A 20,046-nucleotide genomic window follows, 5' to 3' on the forward strand; every position below is an offset into this window, starting at 1 on the left:
TTCAAGGCTGTGATCCATGGGAGGAACTGAATGTTATCGTGACAAAGTATTTCTTAATAATAAATTATTCTTCATTTAAATTTCAGTTACCTTTCTTAAACTATTGGAATTCTGTGGAATCAACCATTACCAGAAGTGCCATTAGTTTACTGAATGATTCTTTGCTTCCAACGAGGAATTTTCAAGAATGTGTTTCTATGAAGTAAGAGCGGACTGTTGACAATATGATTTATGCATTGTGGGGGCTACATAGCTCATGCGTGATTCACCCCAACCATATCGCTGGCTGGCCGGTTACATCCCTGGTTGCCAATCTCCTGCATCATAGGAATAATAGTTAATTAATCAATGCCAATTGCTGAACCTTGTCACTCCTATGTATAAATGCTGCCTTCTCCTAGTTAGATCCTAAACCCTAGATGTATACTTGGATCATGAATGGGGGTCAGACAAGAGCAACACACCAAATTTTCAAAACCTCTAAAGCACTACTCCTAACAATATGCTTGATGATATCCAATTTGTTTTAGGTTTTATGCATATTTCAGCTGATTACCAATGTGGGGAATCAGCAATAAGTTTTTTACATTGATTTCCCCAAGATACTTAAAACAGCTCTCCACTTTTCATCAATTTTTCATGGGCTAAGCCATCTAAGTTAACATAATACACATGCCTAGTTAATCAGAGATGTATGATGACTGGTTATCAATCATTCTGCAGAGTTAAAGCAATGTTTTCTTATTTAATTAACCCAAAAAGATTTTGTATGTTACTAGAAGCAAATAACTTAAAATGATGTTTTGCAGCAACATGAAACAATATCCAGTGGCTAAATGAAGAGTATGATGAATTTTCACTAACAGATATCAAATTTCATTTTCTTCATTGCCAAAATTCAAGAATCAAATAGGTAGTAAAGAGGGAAGTCTTGTTATGGGCAAGAAAAGGGATGAGTCTTGAAAAATATTTTAGGCACATGAAGATGGTTATAACGAAAGAGTGATGAGATTCATGAATTAGGAAGAATAGAATGGGGTATGGTGAAGAATAAATAAAGTTTCAATCTCAAAGTCAGATTTACTCACAAATGAACATGTTCCAGCAGTTTAGGAGAGCATACTGCAATGGATCCTCCATCAATCACAAAAATAACAAATGTATATGTTGATCATTGTCTTTAATAAACTGGTTCTTGTTATGTACTTTTCAAAATACCTATGAATTAAACCAAAGTACCAGACTTCAAATATATATTCACTTTGTTGCAGGTTGAGTTGTTATATCAAGACCCATCCCTTGGTAGGCAGCTTTCATTTGTTATCAAGCGATTGGAGATCCTGAGGCACGATCCACCAACACTGGTGAGGTCGCATGACATTGATCGCTACCTAGCAAGTTTTTGCACTTGGCAAAGTAAACTGAATGTCACAGCCAGCCAGAAGTGGGACCATGCACTTCTGCTAACTGGTTTAGATCTCTATGTGGTTGGCAAGAATGGAAAAATTAATGATCAAGTTGTTGGTAAGTTGTATCCTAGTTTCATTGATGTTTCCAGCTAAATTTGATGTACATTCCCATCAGTCCACAATGGGTGATTATTTCTGTGAATTGGACATATTGTTCATTGTATATTTGTATACTAAAAAAATTCATGGAATGGGGCTTAAGCTAGGAATTGATTGAAGGGAAGTAGGAGTCCAAGGAGATGATTCCTAGAACAGAAGATTCCAATTGTGTGATTAACCCAGAAAAAGCCATTCATTCTCACCAGGAATTATCTATTTCACTTTTGTTTTGTCACATTTATGGTCTTATAATAGCTATAATTGCGTTTCATACAATTTTTTAGTTATTCAAAATTATTTTAAAACCTAGTTCAATATTACATGTATGTCTTAATTCCATAATATTTTAACAATTAGGTAATCAAAAAAGTCATTGCATAGAATGATTAGCCTAAATAATGAGCACAGAAATTATAAACCTGAAAATGATTACTGATTTAGCTTCATCAACAATTCAGAGCAACAACAATGACTTGGTGGATGGCTTCACATTCACGACAATAGGTGGACTATGCTAATAGGAAGTTACTCTTTCCATTGCCTTTCTTAATAATGACTCCAGTCGCAATGTATTGTAGCTATCATGAGAGAATTCTGGCTCTTAATGGTGTCCATTTTGTTTTCCAGGGTTGGCACCTGTGGGTGGTATGTGCACGGGAACAAACAGCTGCACCCTAAATGAAGGACGGCACTTTGAGAGTGTCTACGTGGTTGCCCACGAGATTGGACACAAGTAAGAGGAAAGGAAGCTCTGCCTCCCCTCCAATTGCTCATAATAATCATAGGCTTATAGAAAAATAAATGATTTAGAGTAGTCAACTACATATTTGCAATTATTTGGGGGCCATAAAATTCCCTACAAAGATTTTAAACAATTTAACCCTGAAAATGGATGGTGCTGAAGCATCATGCCTATACTGTTGCCGCAGGGTAGACTTGGTTCCAAGTTGAGCGCCGCTTGACTTGGCAATGAGTAGGAGGGTCGCGACGGTGTGTACAGAAGGGTCTGGGCTCAAGCCTGCCTGAAGCTGCCGTAGGTGCAGATCTTGGTGGTAGTAGCATATTTTCTGGTCACTGCAGTCCCATGGACTTTAAATTGAACCACTCCCTTGGGAATAGATTATTGGTGGCAAGGTTAGGAAAAAGCATGCATGAATCCAAAATACATGGATAAATTTCAATGCCCACAGATTTTATGGCCCTGTTAACCCTTCAAATGTGAAAGATCCATACTGTCATCACTTCCTTGAGTTTTAAGGCAAAAATATTAACGAACTCCTGATTAAGAAGTCATGCTGTCTATCAGTTTGCTTCTTTCTTCAGTGTTTAATATTTGGTTTGCATAATTGTCATTTTCTTCAGAACTCTTAAAATCAGAGGCATTGACTAGTCTAATGAATTTAGTGATTGAATACTGGCCAAAGGCATTGATTTCCTGTCCCAATGATTTTGGACAGTCTGAGTTTCATGCAAGTTGTGTGATATTTCAGGTATTTCCTTTACCTTTCATTCAATGAACTACACTATCATTTGGTAAAAAGTGAGACAACTAATGCATCCTTCTTGAAAAGAATGAAAGTAAAATAATGCATTAAATTTCCAAATATATACCTCAACCCTTTTGCTGCTGCTCACTCTCTGGTAACCTACTCCTCATGTGTGCTGAAAAGGGAGGGTATTATGTCTCCATAATCTTTGTTATTCCCAAATAATAAAAAAAGTAAATAATAAAAATATGTAAATCCTTAAAATTACCTAGATTCACTTTTAATTTTGAGGACATTTTTTATCAATTAATTTTTACCAACATAATTCCAATACCATTTCAAAGTATGATAAAGCACCACAGAGAGGATGAAAAGGTATGCTCACAGCACCCTAGTACAAACATGCCACGTATATTCACAGCAGCTAAAGCGTGAGCAAGGTACATGAGGCCATTGGAAATAAATCTTGCTTTCTTAAAATATGTACTGAATATGAATTTATTGGTGATACTGTAGGTTTGTGTTGATTTTAATAACTTTATTTTTCTTTTTCAAAGTCTGGGAATGATACATGATGGACCAAATGCAGGGAACTCATGTGACCCTTCCTCCCACATAATGTCACCAACTTTGGGCAGTGGGAAGATTACTTGGTCTCATTGTAGCCGCAAATTCTTGGAGAGGTTCTTGAAGTAAGCCAGGTGTTTTTTTTATCTCAGCTGTTCCCATGCCAAGTTGTTATAGCTACAACTATGCTATGCAAACTCATGGATTATCACAAATTTCATCCTCGGATATTATTTTATTAAAATCATTTTTCTTGGAGCCAAATCTTTCCATAATTATGACTGGGCTGATATTTCCAGTGAAACCACAACCACATAGTATATGTAACTAATATGACCCTAGCCAAGAAAAACCCAAGCCTGAACACCACTTTCATGCAAAAGTGACATTACTCAATAGTATCAGTCAAAATAATGACCATGGTCACATTGAGAGTGTATTGTGCCCTCAAAATTAAGTCAGAATATCAAAATTGAAAGAGAATATAACTTCATATTTCAAAGTGGATGGGCATATATATTTTTATAGGCATTCATTTTCACTCTGCCACGTCGCTTTTAGGCATTTATTTGATTTAAATACATGACTCTTTGGTCAGCTTGAGAAAATAGGTTAAAAGTACTTAATTATTTCTGAAAACCCTTAATTGACATGTGAAGCACTGCTCAGTCTTCGTGCCTCTTTGACAAGCCAAAAGCTCCAACAAGACATCTGGACCACAGCGTGGGGTCACTTCTTCCTGGGGAGAGATTCAATGCTGATCAGCAGTGTGAGTACAACATGCTTTATGATTTACCACTTAGAATATTTGTTAATCGAAAGCATGAGAGCATGGCAATAACTTTTCTTCCATCCAAGCCTAGATTTTTACCGAGTCTGATAAATGTGAAGGATTCATGCTGGCATTCATCTTTGTAAACATTCTTTACCTATCACTTAATAAATGTATGCTTTGAAAAAAGCAAAAATTACTACATCCACAATAAAAAATAACCACTATAGTAAATAAATTTTCTTGCATAAATTCATAAGTCTCTACAGTACACTAAAAATGAAGACACAGTTTTAATTTTTCCCTCATTAAATTATTACCTCCATGATCAGCATATAATATTTCCGACAGTACCTAATTCATGCCTTGGAGTACTAAAGCATTTTTTATTGGTTTCAAAAATACAAAGTGTGTTTATTCTTACAAAATGTAACTCTGTTCATCTTACAAGAGATTATATTGGGCTTCATTTGGAAGGGTTTCTTGTGACATCCATGATTAATCAAGGTTGAGGATACTCACACTAAGGGAGTAGGTCATTTTCTATTCCATTTATTCAAGGCAATGGAAAATTAAATAAATTCTAACGATGAAGCCAAATTTTTGAAAGGGATATTCAAAGCATGTTTGATTTGCTGGATGACCATTGTTAAGGAAATTCCAATGAAACTTGGATGTCATAGACTCTAAAGAGTTGATCACTTGCATTGCATGCATCCACATTTAAAAAGGCCTCTTCTCCAGGCATGCTCAAATATGGCCGAGGGAGCGGAAGGGCAGAGAGCCCTGGGGAGGGAGTGTGCAGAGACTTGCAGTGCCGCAGGGACCGCTTCACCTGGGCCTCCTCTCACCCTGCCCTCGAAGGCACTGACTGTGGTATCACAAAGGTGAGAAGGGTTTCAGATACCACACAGTGGTTCAGTATGTACCTACCTACAGTAGTTACATGTATGCAAATTTCATTTGAAAAACAAAGATTATAATCCTAATTCCCAAGTTTTTTCTTGATGTGCCAAAAGTTCCTAAACATAATTCTGATACCTCCCCACTGAAAAGGGAGATTTTTTCAAGATATCTTTTGGCTTTTCCAAAAGTCTCTTCATGACCCTATGTTCCTTTATTTCAGAACTCTCTGAATGTTTTCAGAACAATTTCATATGACTGCAAAAATGAATTTTCTAGGATTGTGTTCTTTGTTCTTGAACTATGAGATTGTTCTTCCTATCTCACAGATATTAGTAGCATACTGAGTATAACTGCTTTCACTTTCAGCTCAACACATTAAATATGCTCAAACCCTGAGATTAGATCAAATGCAAAAAATTTTTCTCATTCATTCATGCTGCAGAGTCACCTAAACAATCAAGTACCTAGATTGCAAAATATATTTTAAAACATGGATACTTTTAAATAAAAAGAAAAAATATAAGTTTATCATTAGCTTAGAAATAAAATACTATAACACCTCAAAGGTGAAAATTACATTAGCTTTATTTTTGTGGGAAAATGTCTTTCAATTTGCATTTGGGATTAAAAATACCTATTACATAGAGGAATACAGAAGCAGAAAAAATATCTTAAAATAATATGTTTTTGTCCTAATTTCCTTGATTCCATGGTTCAATTTTGAACACCATTAGAGTATCATAACTTACAATAGAGTTTGCTGAAATTAACTGTTTAACATGGCATCGTTTCCTAATAAATCAAATGCTCTAAAACTAAACCTTGATTTGTATATATGTAAATGAAATGATTGATTTCATTTGGGTACCTAGACAAATTAATACAAAATTTATGATTGAATTATTACTTAATTTAAGTTGTGTGAGTTTTCATCTAATATCATGCTTGTTTCAATTTGTTTCCTCTATGAATAGGTGGTTTCCATTCAGGGATCAATATTTTTCCAACAATGAATATTATATAGGCATTTTATCGGTAATATAAATAATATGATGCATTACTTCCTATTTATTTTCATGGGAACACTGGTTAAAAGTACTTGCATATGTCTGATGATATGTATAACTTCAATACAATTTTAAAATCCCCATTCTTTTAACATGTGAATGGTCCAGCCTGGCCCTCACAACCCTCCACATCATTCCAAATTTTGAACCTAACTTTACTCAATCCATACATATCCAACACAACCAATTTTATAAACAAAAAGGAGTGCTCATCTGTTAAGATAAACGTACTAATTTTTAGATGGGTTAACCTTACATCCATATTATTTTACTGACATTCAAGGTTTTTATAAAAAGGGTTGAGAAAAGTATCATAGTTTAATAAAAGTATCATAATTATGTATATCATAAAATTAATTGTGTTGAAATGAGTACATTTGTTAGTTCAAGATTAATGTGATACCTAACTATATTTTACTATGATTGCCTAATTCATCATCAATAGCAGCCATTATCATTTAGCAATCCTAAATCATTTCCTGAAAGCCTTCATGTTGTATTCTTTTAAACTGCATTCTCCATTCCTCTGATAAGTGTATTTTTATTTCTTCATACCTCTGCTTCATTCTATCACATGCAGTTTTTATAATGTTATCAATTAGTGGTTAAGATATTATACTTATTTGTACCTATATTATAAATTTACGGTAAAACCTTCGGTATTCCGAAGTGTTAACACTTGTCAGTCTGATATAAGTTGTTTATTTTGACAATGTCAGTGGTGCAGAGGTGGGCAGTGTGTGGATCGCAGCCCTCAAATTCTCAAAGGGTTGAATGACATCCCCGTGGAAGAGGGATGGTCACCATGGACTGAGTGTGCCTCAGCTTGCCTACGCCCTTCCCCTGGAAGACCCCACTCCGGAAGCACGGGTATCTCATATTCAACACAGAAATGCAACAGTCTAAGGTAATTTGCTCAAGTTCTATATTTTTTCAATGTATATATTTCGTCAGTGATCTTTACTCAGGTAACCTATCACAGGAATGACAAATGAGTTTTTAAAAACCATTTGGGACATTAAAAAGCAAGATTAATATTTTAAAGATAGATAATCTTAGTTACAAAAACCAGTTTTATTATACAAACAATGATAGTTGAAGAAACTGAAATGGATTTTAAGTTCATTCAGTTATGGAATAGATATGCATTGATCTGACCAACTTCTGATTGCCTTGGTTCTATTGATGTCTAGGAGAAAGAGGGGTTATCGGCACTGCCAGGGAAGCAGAAGGAGATATCGCACATGCCGTGCCAATCAGGTGAGCTCACTCAGATGTTCAAACATACCTTTGTTTATTTTTTGATTATCCAAAAGTTTTGCCTTTCAGGTCTAGTAACCTTGACATTCTTATTCCAAGGATTTAAATGAAAAATCAAAATCTGGTTGAATGGAATGAAAAGATTGCAGCATTCTTTACCTCAGACTATAGGTATATGTTGAAATTGAGAAATTGTTTTCATCCCACTTAATTTGAAATATTGTAACATTCAAAGCTTAGATCAGTAACCAATCAATGGCATAGGATGTTTTTCACTTCTTAATGGGCACAGATAAGAAATGAATTTCACCATGAAATTTGAACTCATGATCTGCTCTCATGGCACACACTCACACTTGTTGTTTTTTAATATTTCTCCATACTGCCCTAAATCATTTGTGCATTGCAATGATTTTTAGTAATAAGAAATAATTTTGGCTCTCTATATCTTGTAAAATGTTCAATTGGCCCCAAAACATATTACTTCTTTTTACCACATCAGTATTCAGCGTGACACAGCATCTGAGATGTCACAAACAAAAGTAGTGTTCTTGATGTGCTAGACATATTGAAAATTTTTATAATTCTTTTTGTGCATCATGCAGAGTCAGTATTCCAACTGAATTCAGGATTACCTAAAGGACAGTGGAATAGAACTTTTAGCAAGAAGGTTGCCAGTTGTATTACTTTGTAGTTGTCCTGATGCAATCATTTCATTCTACCTCTACCTTATTTGCCTGGTCAGAGGATTGGTTTGAGGACAGAGAAGTAAAGGTTGACTCTGATTTCTAAAGTGAAGTGAAGGAATGGTGAAGGCAGTTGGCTCAGCAGCCTCTGGAGATATGGGAGGGGGAACTCATGAACTTATGATCACCTAAACAGCAGGTGTGAGGACCATTAATTGTTTATGACAGCAAGGGTTAACTCTTGTCTTGAAGCAATTTTAAGACCAAACCTTATTGCTTCAGGGTGTAGATAGAGACAATGTGTCAGTAATTTTTTATTAGGATTCTAGTTTCCTCTACCTGATAGTACTGAGTGGAAGATATGCATTTCAATGGTGCCCATGCCTTTCTTTTGTATCTGACAATGAATAATTAAACTGGTCCCCTCACCAGAAGAACCTAAGGGAAAAAATGTTGTGTATGTTTCAGAAATCAAAATATATACTGTCATGTGATTTGAAGAGCCTGCACTCATAGTTGTTTTTGGCATGCTATAACACTGAAATCACTGAATTCACATTGTACTTTAAACTAACTCCACAAAAATTCCTGTGATTGAGACAAAAATTTCATGACAAGGGGAGGATTCCAGCCAATTATTTTTCTATAAAATACTTGAAAATTATAAGTTATGGCTAAATAATGAAATTCAACAACTTATCATAACAGTAAAAAGATGATTTTCTTTTAATGAACTGACTGCCATGCATTTAAATGTCAATGCTAATGATTTCATTTTTTAAAATATTGGCGGTACTGTGCATAAGTTTGATTTATCTTTAATAAAGTAACTGAGGTCATAATAAATATTTTCTACAAAATTATTCATGGAAAATTACTCTAAGAATCTAGGCTTAACTTTATAATAAATGATTTAATAACTATCAAAAGAATTGCTTATTTACATTGCTAACATAATAACAATAAAAGCTTTGCTTGACTGTAGTGTGCCAATGTACCAGCCATGAGTGTGCTGGATTATGCAATTGACGTCTGCTCTCGTGGTCAAGAGGTGGATGAATCGATGACTGGAAGTGGCTCTCAACGATTAAGCAGCAATCGTAAGTGTACACGACTCAAGCAAGCCCTCAGTAAAGTCAATGTCTTAACTATTTGCCTAATGCTCAAAGACCAATTTACAGCCAAAACACAACTACAGTAGGATCTAAAACACCAATTGTCTTTTGGTTCTAAGTCTTCGAAGTGTTAACTTTCATTTTCTCAATAATGCCCTATCTATATGTGAACCCCAGCTGAACTGCTGGCTTTTGCAAATGTGGATTTGAATTCACAGTTTGGCATGAATTGTGCAATATTGTGCGAACAGTAATGTTAAATTTCTGAATAGCTATTCTAATCTTCATTGTGACATGAAAATTGATTTAGCTGACAAAAATTTTAGAAAATAATAATTAATATTGATTTAAAACTTTGATTAAAAAAATAATTGCAATGTGATTTTTCCTCAACCTCTTGCAGCTGTTGAGGCTTGTACAGTGTGGTGCTTTCAGAAAAATGGTGGCTACAAAAGTCGTGGCTGGACTTTCCCTGATGGAACAGCATGCCTGACTAAGAACTACAACAGAAGTTCACCATCGTACTGCATAGATGGAGCTTGCCAGGTTACTACCAAAACAATAACCCCTGGGAAATTAGACATCAATCTCTTAATGGAAATCAATTATAATTTGATATTGGTTGTACAATATTCATGAAAAAGTATTTACAACAGCAGTAAAGTACTGCCCATGGGGCCAAGTCCCTCCCCCCTAGTTACACCATAACCATCATATTTATTTATCATTAGATGGTTACATACCACAATAGATATCAGCAATATTAAAAACAGAAAGCAGGCTACCCACCTATATGTTTTACTTAAGAACTGAAGAAAGTGACTTCTGTTGGTCTCCAAAAATTCACAGACTGAGTAAAAAGGCTAGGTTTGCTAGCTAATAATGCAGTTTGGTTTTGAATGTTGAAGCTATATGCAGAAACTAGTCGGCCTTTAAATAATGTGATACCCATGCATTTCACTGAGTCCTGGCCAGATGAAAATATAATGTATTTAGCTTATGCCTGTTTCTTGTGTCATAATTATGTACAGTGGAACTTGTCAAGAGATTATTAATATTTTCTCTTATCTAAAATTTGATAGCATATAGGTGACAAACTGCCTTCATGCAATTAGCAATGTAAAGCGGTTTGCAGTGATCTCAAGATTCTGTATTATACATCATCCTGATATCTTTTCTAAGCAGAAAAAGGGTAGATTTAACACCATATGATGTGCTCCGTAGTTTTATTTTATATAATGGATGGCAATTGAAAAATGTATAGTGTGTATTAATGAGGAATGTTCTCAGTAGTGATACTTTCAATTCCCTAAACAGGAATATGACTCAAGGTGGTTTACACATACACAGGGACATGATAATTTTCCCCCCTCTTGCCCTTCACCTATATATACCCCAGGTTTCCTCAATCTGATTCAAACTTGTGTTGTAGTAATTTTTATCCTTCAGAGCACTGAAGAGGACCACTTCATGGTTGAAATATATGTATTGGCTTTTCACACCATTGTGTTTCCCTACTTTTTACATGATTTTTTGTCTACCTCCTTTGTTTCTTTCTTTTGACTGAGGGGCTTTATTCCCTACCATTTTTGGTCTTGATAATGCCATCCAGGGTTTTGCCCACTCATATTCCCAAGTGTTGGTATCGCTTTGCTTTAATACCTAAGTGAGTGTATGTGAGAATTATTCCCCCGAAGTGAGTCCGTGGCGCCTGGATTAATTTCTTCGCAAAACAATTTGGTCTCTTCCTTGTTAACACATTTGTGGTGAAGGTAACCTAGAGCCTGTACCTGGCAAGGAAAAACTTCCCCATAAACCACTTTCAGCTAACCAGTGTCACTGTGTGTGTATTTGTAAGTTCCCCCACATGGTCCCTGGCAATAGAATTCGTTTCCATGTAAACTTATTTGGGAAAAGCCCCCTGTGTAAAAGTGAACATCCCAATATTTTGAATGTGGATCTGATCACTGGTGAGGGATTAACTTTCCCCGTAAATCACCACACCAATCCCTCCTTTTTTACTTTTACGGTGGGGTACAAACCCTTTACAGCTTAAGGAAATATTAGTTAATATAGTCTATCTATGATTATCTCAGCTTAGTTCATTTTTAGGAAGAAATCTAGTGGCATCACAAGTTAGCTATTTTCAACTACTCTTTTGGAAAAGGTGAGTAACAGCTGTTTGGCTCTGTATTCACATAGCTGTTCTTTAATACTGTTTTCAAAGAGCCTTGAAGGAGCCAGTAGGTAGGTAGGTATTTCAGCTGATAGTTATTTGGCTAGGTTGTGTCTCTCTCTCCCTTTTTATAGACTGGTATTACTCTGCTGCACTTGAAATCAGGGAAAACTCCCTCTATCAATCACTCCTTTATGATTGCAGCCAATGGTTGGGCAATATCACAAATACTATGAACTTCTAGAAGAGGTTATTTGAGAAGCTACATGCATTGAGGGTGGAGGACTGTTGACTGTGTCATCATGGGGCCCATGGAGGGCTGCTTACATCCCTCGCCTGCAATGGCTCACCTCTTCTCCCTTCTCCCCTCCCAGCAAAAACCACCACTGCTATTTGTGCCTTAGGATTCACAATTAGTTTTGGCAAATTCCAAAGAAACTGCGGGAGATGCCGCAACAGTAACTTTTAACGGAGTCATCCGCTAATGTGCATTTTAATGCAACAATTTCAGAGCGTAAAAATCATTCGCCTTGACTGGGATTCGAACCCAGATCCCTCAATATCCGGTCGAGTGCTTTAGCCACTTAAGCTACCGAGGCGTCCTCTTAAACTCTGAAATTTTTTGGGGCTTTAAAGGAACTAGATGTTATGACGAAATACCGTACATACAATGTCACATGCATTCGTAGTCGTGCGCGAGGCGCCACTGTCCACGAGGTTAAACTAGTTCCTTTAAAAGCCCCAAAAAATTTCAGAGTTTAAGAGGACGCCTCGGTAGCTTAAGTGGCTAAAGCACTCGACCGGATATTGAGGGATCTGGGTTCGAGTCCCAGTCAAGGCGAATGATTTTTACGCTCTGAAATTGTTGCATTAAAATTAGTTTTGGCTTTACCATTGACAGTTAGATGTTTCCATTTGAAAGAATATGCTCAGCAGAGGGAAAAAATATTTAATTCACCAGGACAGATTTTTACATTGAAAATAGTATTGCTATTGAAGTTGTACTTTTGAACGATTCTTAATGAAGTCTCAAATTTATTTTTAGCATTGAAGATGTTAGATGCATTAATATTCCTCTTTATTTGCTATTTTCATTTTGTAAGCTTTCTTTTCATCATGGTCATGTTTATTTATAAAGTCACCATTCATTTTTTTGATCTGGCACTTAATTGGACTACCCTTTTCTCATTTTATAAAGCTTACTATTGAACCTTATCTAATTTTTTGTAATTTCTGGAACCATTAATATACTCAGATGTTAGAGAAAAACATCGATCAAAGTATTTTATCCATAGGTAATAGAGGTGAATAATACTTATGCACCCATTACAAGGTACAAGATCATTACCCCAGTCCATTAATAGCAGAAAATTAAAATTGAAATATGTTCTCTTATTGAAAATATACTAAATATATGCAGATACCATGACTAAAGTTGTCAAATTACATGCATGATGTGATGCATTGAAACAAATTTTGACATATCATATGGTACATTTATGTTTGGTTTTCAAATAGTGAGTCAATGTTCACATGCTTTAGCAGTGGGTAGTACTCAATATCATTCAGAATATGTCCAGGGAGGGAGAGGGCATATTCATTAGAGAAAGGGATAACTGACATAAATTCTCCTATATTGCCCAGGAGTTCATTCGGAACGAAGTTGGGGACTCCATTTTCGACAACAACGATGTGCTAAAATTGAATTCCAACAAAGAGGCCAAAATGCAGGCTGTCGTGGTCATAGCAGAGGGTGGAGGACTGTCACCTGCATCATCATGGGGCCCATGGAGGGCTGCTACATCCCTCACCTGCGCTGGATCACCCCTTCTCCCATCCCCCCTCCCAGCACAAGCCACCACCTGTGGCAGTTCATGCCGGTTTGCCTGCATGGCACCGGGCAGTGGGCTGCGGCTTGTGGAGAGAGAATGCCGAGGCAGGGAGGCCAGCTGCAATGGTCCCCATGCTAGCATCCAACTGTGTATCCCAGAAACATCAGTTAGTATGCCCTTCCACACAGAAATGTGGTAGTTTATGCATGAAAAAACTCAAGCCAAAGAGTTTATTCCTATCTTTTTTCTAAATTTTGATACATATTGGTCATTAGGGGACATTACCTAATAGTCTGTCAATATTTATATAGTCACAATTAGGTATTTTTCTGATACTTATTCATTTAGCAATAATCTCCAGGAGGACTTGACAGTATTTAGACACTTATTTGGCTGTTGAGTCTTTGGGGACTCTATTCAGGCAAGATGTCTTCAGTTGACTCATGAATTCATCATTATCATCATTTAACTGATATAAACCTTTATTGAAGGCATTCTTCTTTCAGGTTTCTCCATGTAAGTTATCAAGAATGCCAACTTACCTGGAGAATCCAGGAAGAAAAATGCATCCATTAACTTAACATCCATATTTCTGTTCTCACTTAGTCATTTTTAGTCCTCAATTTTTCCACTTTGTTTACTTTAACTTTCCCACAACACACTTGTTCCTCTTCCATCATCAAAAGGGTAAATATTTCAAAATATCATAATTACTCCAAAGATGCAAGTTTTTGCTTTTTTATAAGTTACAGTACATCTATTGACAAAGTATGCATATGCTCATCTTTGTGTGAAAGATTAATGATGATGAGATAAACTTGATTAATTAAATAAATAGTTTTTTCCTATGTACTTAACCTGCCAAGGTTTTCATAAGCTTTTTCTTGGGTTTTATGAGGTTCCTATCAACAATTCTCTCCTCTTTGTACACTGCTTTACCAGGTGCGATTTTTCCCACATCAATGGAAAAATGTGAATCAAAATAAATGAGACCGAATCAATATGCAATTTAAATATTTTGTGCTGCTGCAAAAAATGGCACTTTGGATTTAATCTTTTAAAAGTAATTCTGTAGGGAATACACTGTTATACAGAAGCATCTCACTTGGCCACTTGTTAAACTAGGCAAATACAGCTGCTTTCTAACCATTTCTCATTCACTTTCCCTAAAAGGAGTGCACCAGACTGAAGACCCCATTTGAGCATGCATCACAAGTGTGTTCTGGCTACAGAGAAAAGGTCCGGCGGCTCTCAGGACTGGGAATGCAAATTTCCCCATCTGTTGGTATGAAATTTTTAAAATCTCAAATGAAACTATTGCAATCAGCATACTAATAAGTACTTGTGTAGAAATTAGTTTTTATTCTGAAATAATTAAATGACCAGGAAGAAAGAGGTTTAAAGATCATGGTAACTAAATTTATTTTAAATTCTTAACAGACTTCTTGATGCTATCAAAAAATGGTTTTCAACCATGCACAAATTTGTAAGTACTACAATAGCAGTACAGTTGATGAATATAGCTAGCATACAAATAATATTTCCATTATGGCTATTTGATTTCACATGAAATATAAAAAGTGGACCCTGATCGCCCTTGCCGTGTTGCATGTCAAGATGAGAAGGTTCGCCATCGCTTCTATCTCGTCAATGGTGCAGATGGCTGGTTTCCCTTTGGCACAGATTGTGCAAGAGGTGTTCCAGGAAAAAGAGCATTTTGCGTGGCTGGGAAATGTCTGGTAAGTTCCTGTATGTTTTGCCATTAACAATTAATTAGTTTTATATAATTGTTGTTCTTAATGATTCCGGGTCACGTTAGTATTGTCCAGTCTCCTTCCTCTCCCTTACAGGCAACCTTGATAACTCTTCCAAGAATTGCATTCTTCAATCTCCATTAATACCAAAACCCCCAACACCCTCTCTGGCTTCAGTCTTTGCCTAACAGGCTCCAGTCTTTTTCCCTTAAAATTCAACACTTGACTAATTTTACTATATTAAAAGATATTTTCACATACATCATTACAAAAACAGCCAATTTAGTAATTTGCATTCACTGATTGTATTTTCTGGTCATGAGAAATTTCCCAAGTCAACAATGAATGTACTCTTTTTCTGTACTTCATGAAACCCAAATCATCGAAAAACCTGAATTCAGCATAACAAATTTACTTATTCATACTATGACATTAAGCTAAAAAATGAAATTCAGCTAGCCTCATGAAAAAAAGCTATTTGCAACAATACCACATACAGTGGCATCACTTTAATCTGAGGCAGTTGGACATTATCACAGCATCCGGCCAAAAAAAAAAATATTTTCTGAATTTTGGATAATGTCTATATAAGACCCAAAGTCAAATAATACAATAAATGAATACATGAAAAGTATGAATACAGCATGTGAATATTTCTTTAGAGCTAAAAATACCCTTGAAATAGAATCCAAGGAAAAATTTGACAATAATCTATGTTTTTGCCTTTCTCTTTGTAAAAAAAAATTGCCATCAATCAATAAAAAAATTGATTCGTAGTATCTTTGAGGAAGGAATCTGGCCAGAAGACTTTGTGAGATCAGTTTTAGTTCCTATTCCGAAAAACGTAAAGGCTACATCATGCGAGGAGTACAGGACTATAATTTGATATCCCACGCAGCTAAAGTTGTTCTCAGGTTCATAAACAAAAGGATAGAGAGTAGGGCAAATGATTACTTAGGGGACGATCAGTTTGGGTTTAGGAAGGGGAGAGGTACACGTGATGCCATTGCAGTAATGAGACTATTAATCGAGAGGAATATAGAATACAGCCAGGAGGTATTTGCCTGTTTCGTAGATTTTGAAAAAGCGTTTGATAGAGTAAATTGGGAAAAACTAAAGAGTATATTGAAGAAATTAGGAATAGATTTGAGGGACAGGAGGCAAATCTGCAACCTGTACATGTCTCAGACTGCTCAGGGGCGGGTGGGAAACGGGGAGTCCGAATGGGCAGTGTTAGAAAGAGTTTTAAGGCAGGGTTGCCCATTATCACCATTGCTGTTCAACCTGTATGCAGAGGAAATGATTAAAGAGGCATGGGAAGAACTGGAGGTAGGAATGAAAGTGGGCGGGGAATTTGTAAAATCAGTTAGGTTTGCTGATGACCAAGCTTTGGTTTGTCAGTCAGCCAAGGGGCTGCAAGCATTGCTGAGTGAATTGGAAACTTAGTGTGACAGATATGGGATGAGAATAAATATTAATAAAACAAAGGTTATGCGATTTTCTAGAAAGGAAAAGGCTAAGGTAAACATTAAAATAGGAGGGCAAAAACTAGAACATGTAGAACAGTTTACGTATCTCAGAAGTGTTTTGGACCAACAGGGTCAAAGTAGTAGGGATGTAAGGAGAAGAATTGCGCTGGGCAAAGAGGCTTTCACAAGGAGGAGGGAGTTGATGACAGGGACATTGAGTAAGGATGATAAGAAAAGGCTCATCAAAACATTGATATAGGGTGTATTTATGTACGATGCAAAAAGATGGTCACTGAAGCAGGAGAGTAGACGTAGATTGGAAGCTTTTGAAATGTGGGTGTGGAGAAGAAAGGAGAATTTGAAATGGGCAGAAAGGAAAACAATTAAGGAAGCACTAGAAGTGGATATAAGGAGAAGAAGAGGTGGGTCGCAATTTGTTTTCAGTAATAAAAATATCTTTTTCTTCAAAATAATAAAATCCATTGAATATAAAATTACTAAACTAAGTAACTCCATATGAAATTTTTTACATAGAACTTAAAATCAAAGATTTTCCTTCAAACCCATAAAAAGTATTTCACTAGTAAAATCTTTTAATATTGAAGTGCTAATTATAAAAGAAATACCAATTGGTACGAAAGGACAATAGGTTTCCTACAAGCAAAGAAAACTTTCAAATGGTATCACCCTTACAGGGAAGTATTAAGTTCCTCAAGTGTAACAGGAGAACATACAAAAAGGGATCTACAGAAATAATATAAAAGATTATAATAATTGTTAGCTGAAATCCACAGTGCTACAAAGAAATACATATTAATGTCCTTCATTGTACAATATGGAATAAAAAGCAACAATATGAATATTATTAGTCAAAAATAGTAATATGCTGAGTGTTGACATGGTTAATATTTACAAATTATGTATCAAATTTCATAACATGTACTTGAATGATAACATTTGTGAGTGAGTGTTTGTGCTATCTTTGTTTTTAAGGATTTTGGAGAAGACAGCATACTATTGGAACATTCAGAATGGCAAACTAGCTTTCGTGGATTGTGGCATCGCAGGGTTGAACGAAGCCTCCTTCCCAGTGATATCCATGTTAACTCAAGCCTTGATCGAGAATCTTTAACTGCAATAATCAAGCGGCTGGACTTACATGGTTTGTAACTCCACACATTGGAGCTGATAATAGCTATCATTTAACTAAATAAGTAGTTAATGTTAAACCTTTGATAATGATTGAATTTGACAATAGAATTGATTTTGTTTAATTCAAATACTACATGTATCATACTCTTTCAAGTGCTATTGAGTCATGTTTTTAAAAGTCTAAATTAGGGTGGATAAACAGTGTGGAAAACATAAATCACAATTTGGAATTCAGTTTATGTCCTCTCTATGATGAAATGCTGAAGTAATACCAAAATCATGTATGCAGTTCTCTTGCACAATACTACTTGCAAAATAAAGTACTCTAGCAATTTTTACAACACCAAAATAATGCAATTTTGTCATATGCATAAACAATATGACTCTGCCTGGTCTGACATCTTGTATTTGGAAGGAAGTGTGTTGTTATTTTGCTTGCTTTAATTTGTGACAGGTTCAGCCAATCCGACCAGCACACATAGGCCAGAGATTCGTTCATCAATTGACTTGACTAATCCCGTTCACATCCACCTCTCAGATGCTCTTCACATTGGCTCACGGCACAAGAACTCAACCAGCCAGAAGAGCCATCACTCAGCAAAATCACGAGGCCTTACCCTCAGACTGAATCCCTACATTTTTGCTCTAATTTTGATAAGTTTACAATTTCCATTCCTTATTGATTTTTATGGTTCTTGACATAATTATTTAATTTACAACATGATTTTTCATGCGTTTGTACAAACTTTTATAAAAATAAATTTTGTGACATTGTTTTCATTTCCTATTTTCCTTAGTTTTGAATTCCCTATTTTTAACAAATTATGATTTCATAATCAGCCTTTTTTTTATAAAGATTTTTCAGATTAGCAATTACTTGAGATGATAATACTGTAAGTATTACTGCTCTGGTAGTTAGCAGCAAGTTTTCCCTACATTTGAAACAGAGACACCCACCATCCACTAAATTCTATGACTCATCTTATCGCCCACATCAAACCAATCCACCCCACAACCAATATCCTGAAAAACCAAGCTCTCTTACAATATGCACAATCTTTTTGCTATTTATATTTTGAGTTGATTGTAAACTGTAAGCTTATATGAATTTAAAACATCTATTAGTATTATCTCACTAGAAGCTATCTCAATAAAAATTGTTATTTATTTTTACTGATAATAATCTGCTGATATAATTCAACCACTTCACATCAATCAATATGGGGCATAATTATTACCATATTTTCTTATGTATCTTGAAATTTTTGGATCAGTTGTCCCTAATTGGAATGGCTTTGATTTAATCATGAATCCCCTCTATAGGGATATACCCCCCATATTCATCTCCAATAAAGACATTAGATGATATTTCCAGAAGTATGACGTTTGGTTTAATTCATCACAAAAGAATGAAATGACAGTATCCCCTTCTAAAACAGCCAAAAGTTTTCAAGGAAGGGAAGGTTATGTAGTATTTCTTTCATTTGGCTGAAAATGGAACATCTCTTCATCAAATATAAAAGCAATGGAAGTATAATGACATAATTCAGTTGTCAAATACCCTTGCGCCTGTTTCCACAAAATTGTGAGTGCTGAAGGATTTTTGTAATTGTTTCCTAACTAAAAACACTTTTTTTAACATAGACTCTTGATTAGTAAATTCATATTATGTAAATTATGAGAAGAGAACCAATCATAGCTTGCTAAGACTGATATCAGCTAACATTTACTGATTCCTTTACGAGATAGAGCTTAACACTGTTGATCACTACTGATTAAATACTCCTTCCCTTCAGCTTTATTTTCTTAGTCTTGCACATCTAACCTTTGTCCAGCCATGTCCATCACCTCTTGCTTGGAATATCATGGGGGGATTTAAAATTCAGATAATAAACAGTATATAGGAATTCTTCCACAGCCCATAAAAGAATTATTTCATTAGTATTAATTATTCAAGAAAATGGGGCCACAGAAGTACATGCTGAATAAACAGTGTCTTTCCCTTGATATCTCAAAGTGGAGTTAGAAATACATTTTGTTATACAATAGCAACAAATGTGGGTTAGCCAAAAGTGCCCCTCTACCAGTATAAATAAATGAGAAACACAATACATATGCCCAAGTCTTGGAAAAAATAAAATATCAAAAGTATCAATAAGTGATTTGAGTAGCTCAAATGATAGCAAATGTTCTTCTTGGCAAATAAAATCAAAATATTACTCAAATTATTTTCAT

General features: G+C 35.5%; 1 protein-coding gene across 1 annotated transcript in view; it reads left to right on the plus strand.

Moving 5' to 3' along the window:
• The window catches only part of LOC139700195 (A disintegrin and metalloproteinase with thrombospondin motifs adt-2-like), a 63,848-nt gene extending 45,338 nt beyond the window's left edge, over window positions 1-18,510 (plus strand). The window contains exons 5-18 of the mRNA XM_071598783.1: window positions 1,272-1,524; window positions 2,196-2,301; window positions 3,613-3,747; window positions 4,282-4,391; window positions 5,139-5,281; window positions 7,087-7,274; window positions 7,561-7,627; window positions 9,299-9,413; window positions 9,832-9,974; window positions 13,249-13,602; window positions 14,610-14,721; window positions 15,018-15,175; window positions 17,653-17,821; window positions 18,266-18,510. Coding sequence (XP_071454884.1) covers window positions 1,272-1,524; window positions 2,196-2,301; window positions 3,613-3,747; window positions 4,282-4,391; window positions 5,139-5,281; window positions 7,087-7,274; window positions 7,561-7,627; window positions 9,299-9,413; window positions 9,832-9,974; window positions 13,249-13,602; window positions 14,610-14,721; window positions 15,018-15,175; window positions 17,653-17,821; window positions 18,266-18,510 — 2,298 coding nt within the window. The remainder of the gene's footprint in view (window positions 1-1,271; window positions 1,525-2,195; window positions 2,302-3,612; window positions 3,748-4,281; window positions 4,392-5,138; window positions 5,282-7,086; window positions 7,275-7,560; window positions 7,628-9,298; window positions 9,414-9,831; window positions 9,975-13,248; window positions 13,603-14,609; window positions 14,722-15,017; window positions 15,176-17,652; window positions 17,822-18,265) is intronic.
• The last annotated feature ends 1,536 nt before the right edge of the window (window positions 18,511-20,046 follow it).

Source organism: Hetaerina americana, unplaced genomic scaffold, assembly GCF_022747635.1.
Source record: "Hetaerina americana unplaced genomic scaffold, ioHetAmer1.1.p SCAF_10, whole genome shotgun sequence".
NCBI lineage: Eukaryota > Metazoa > Arthropoda > Insecta > Odonata > Calopterygidae > Hetaerina > Hetaerina americana.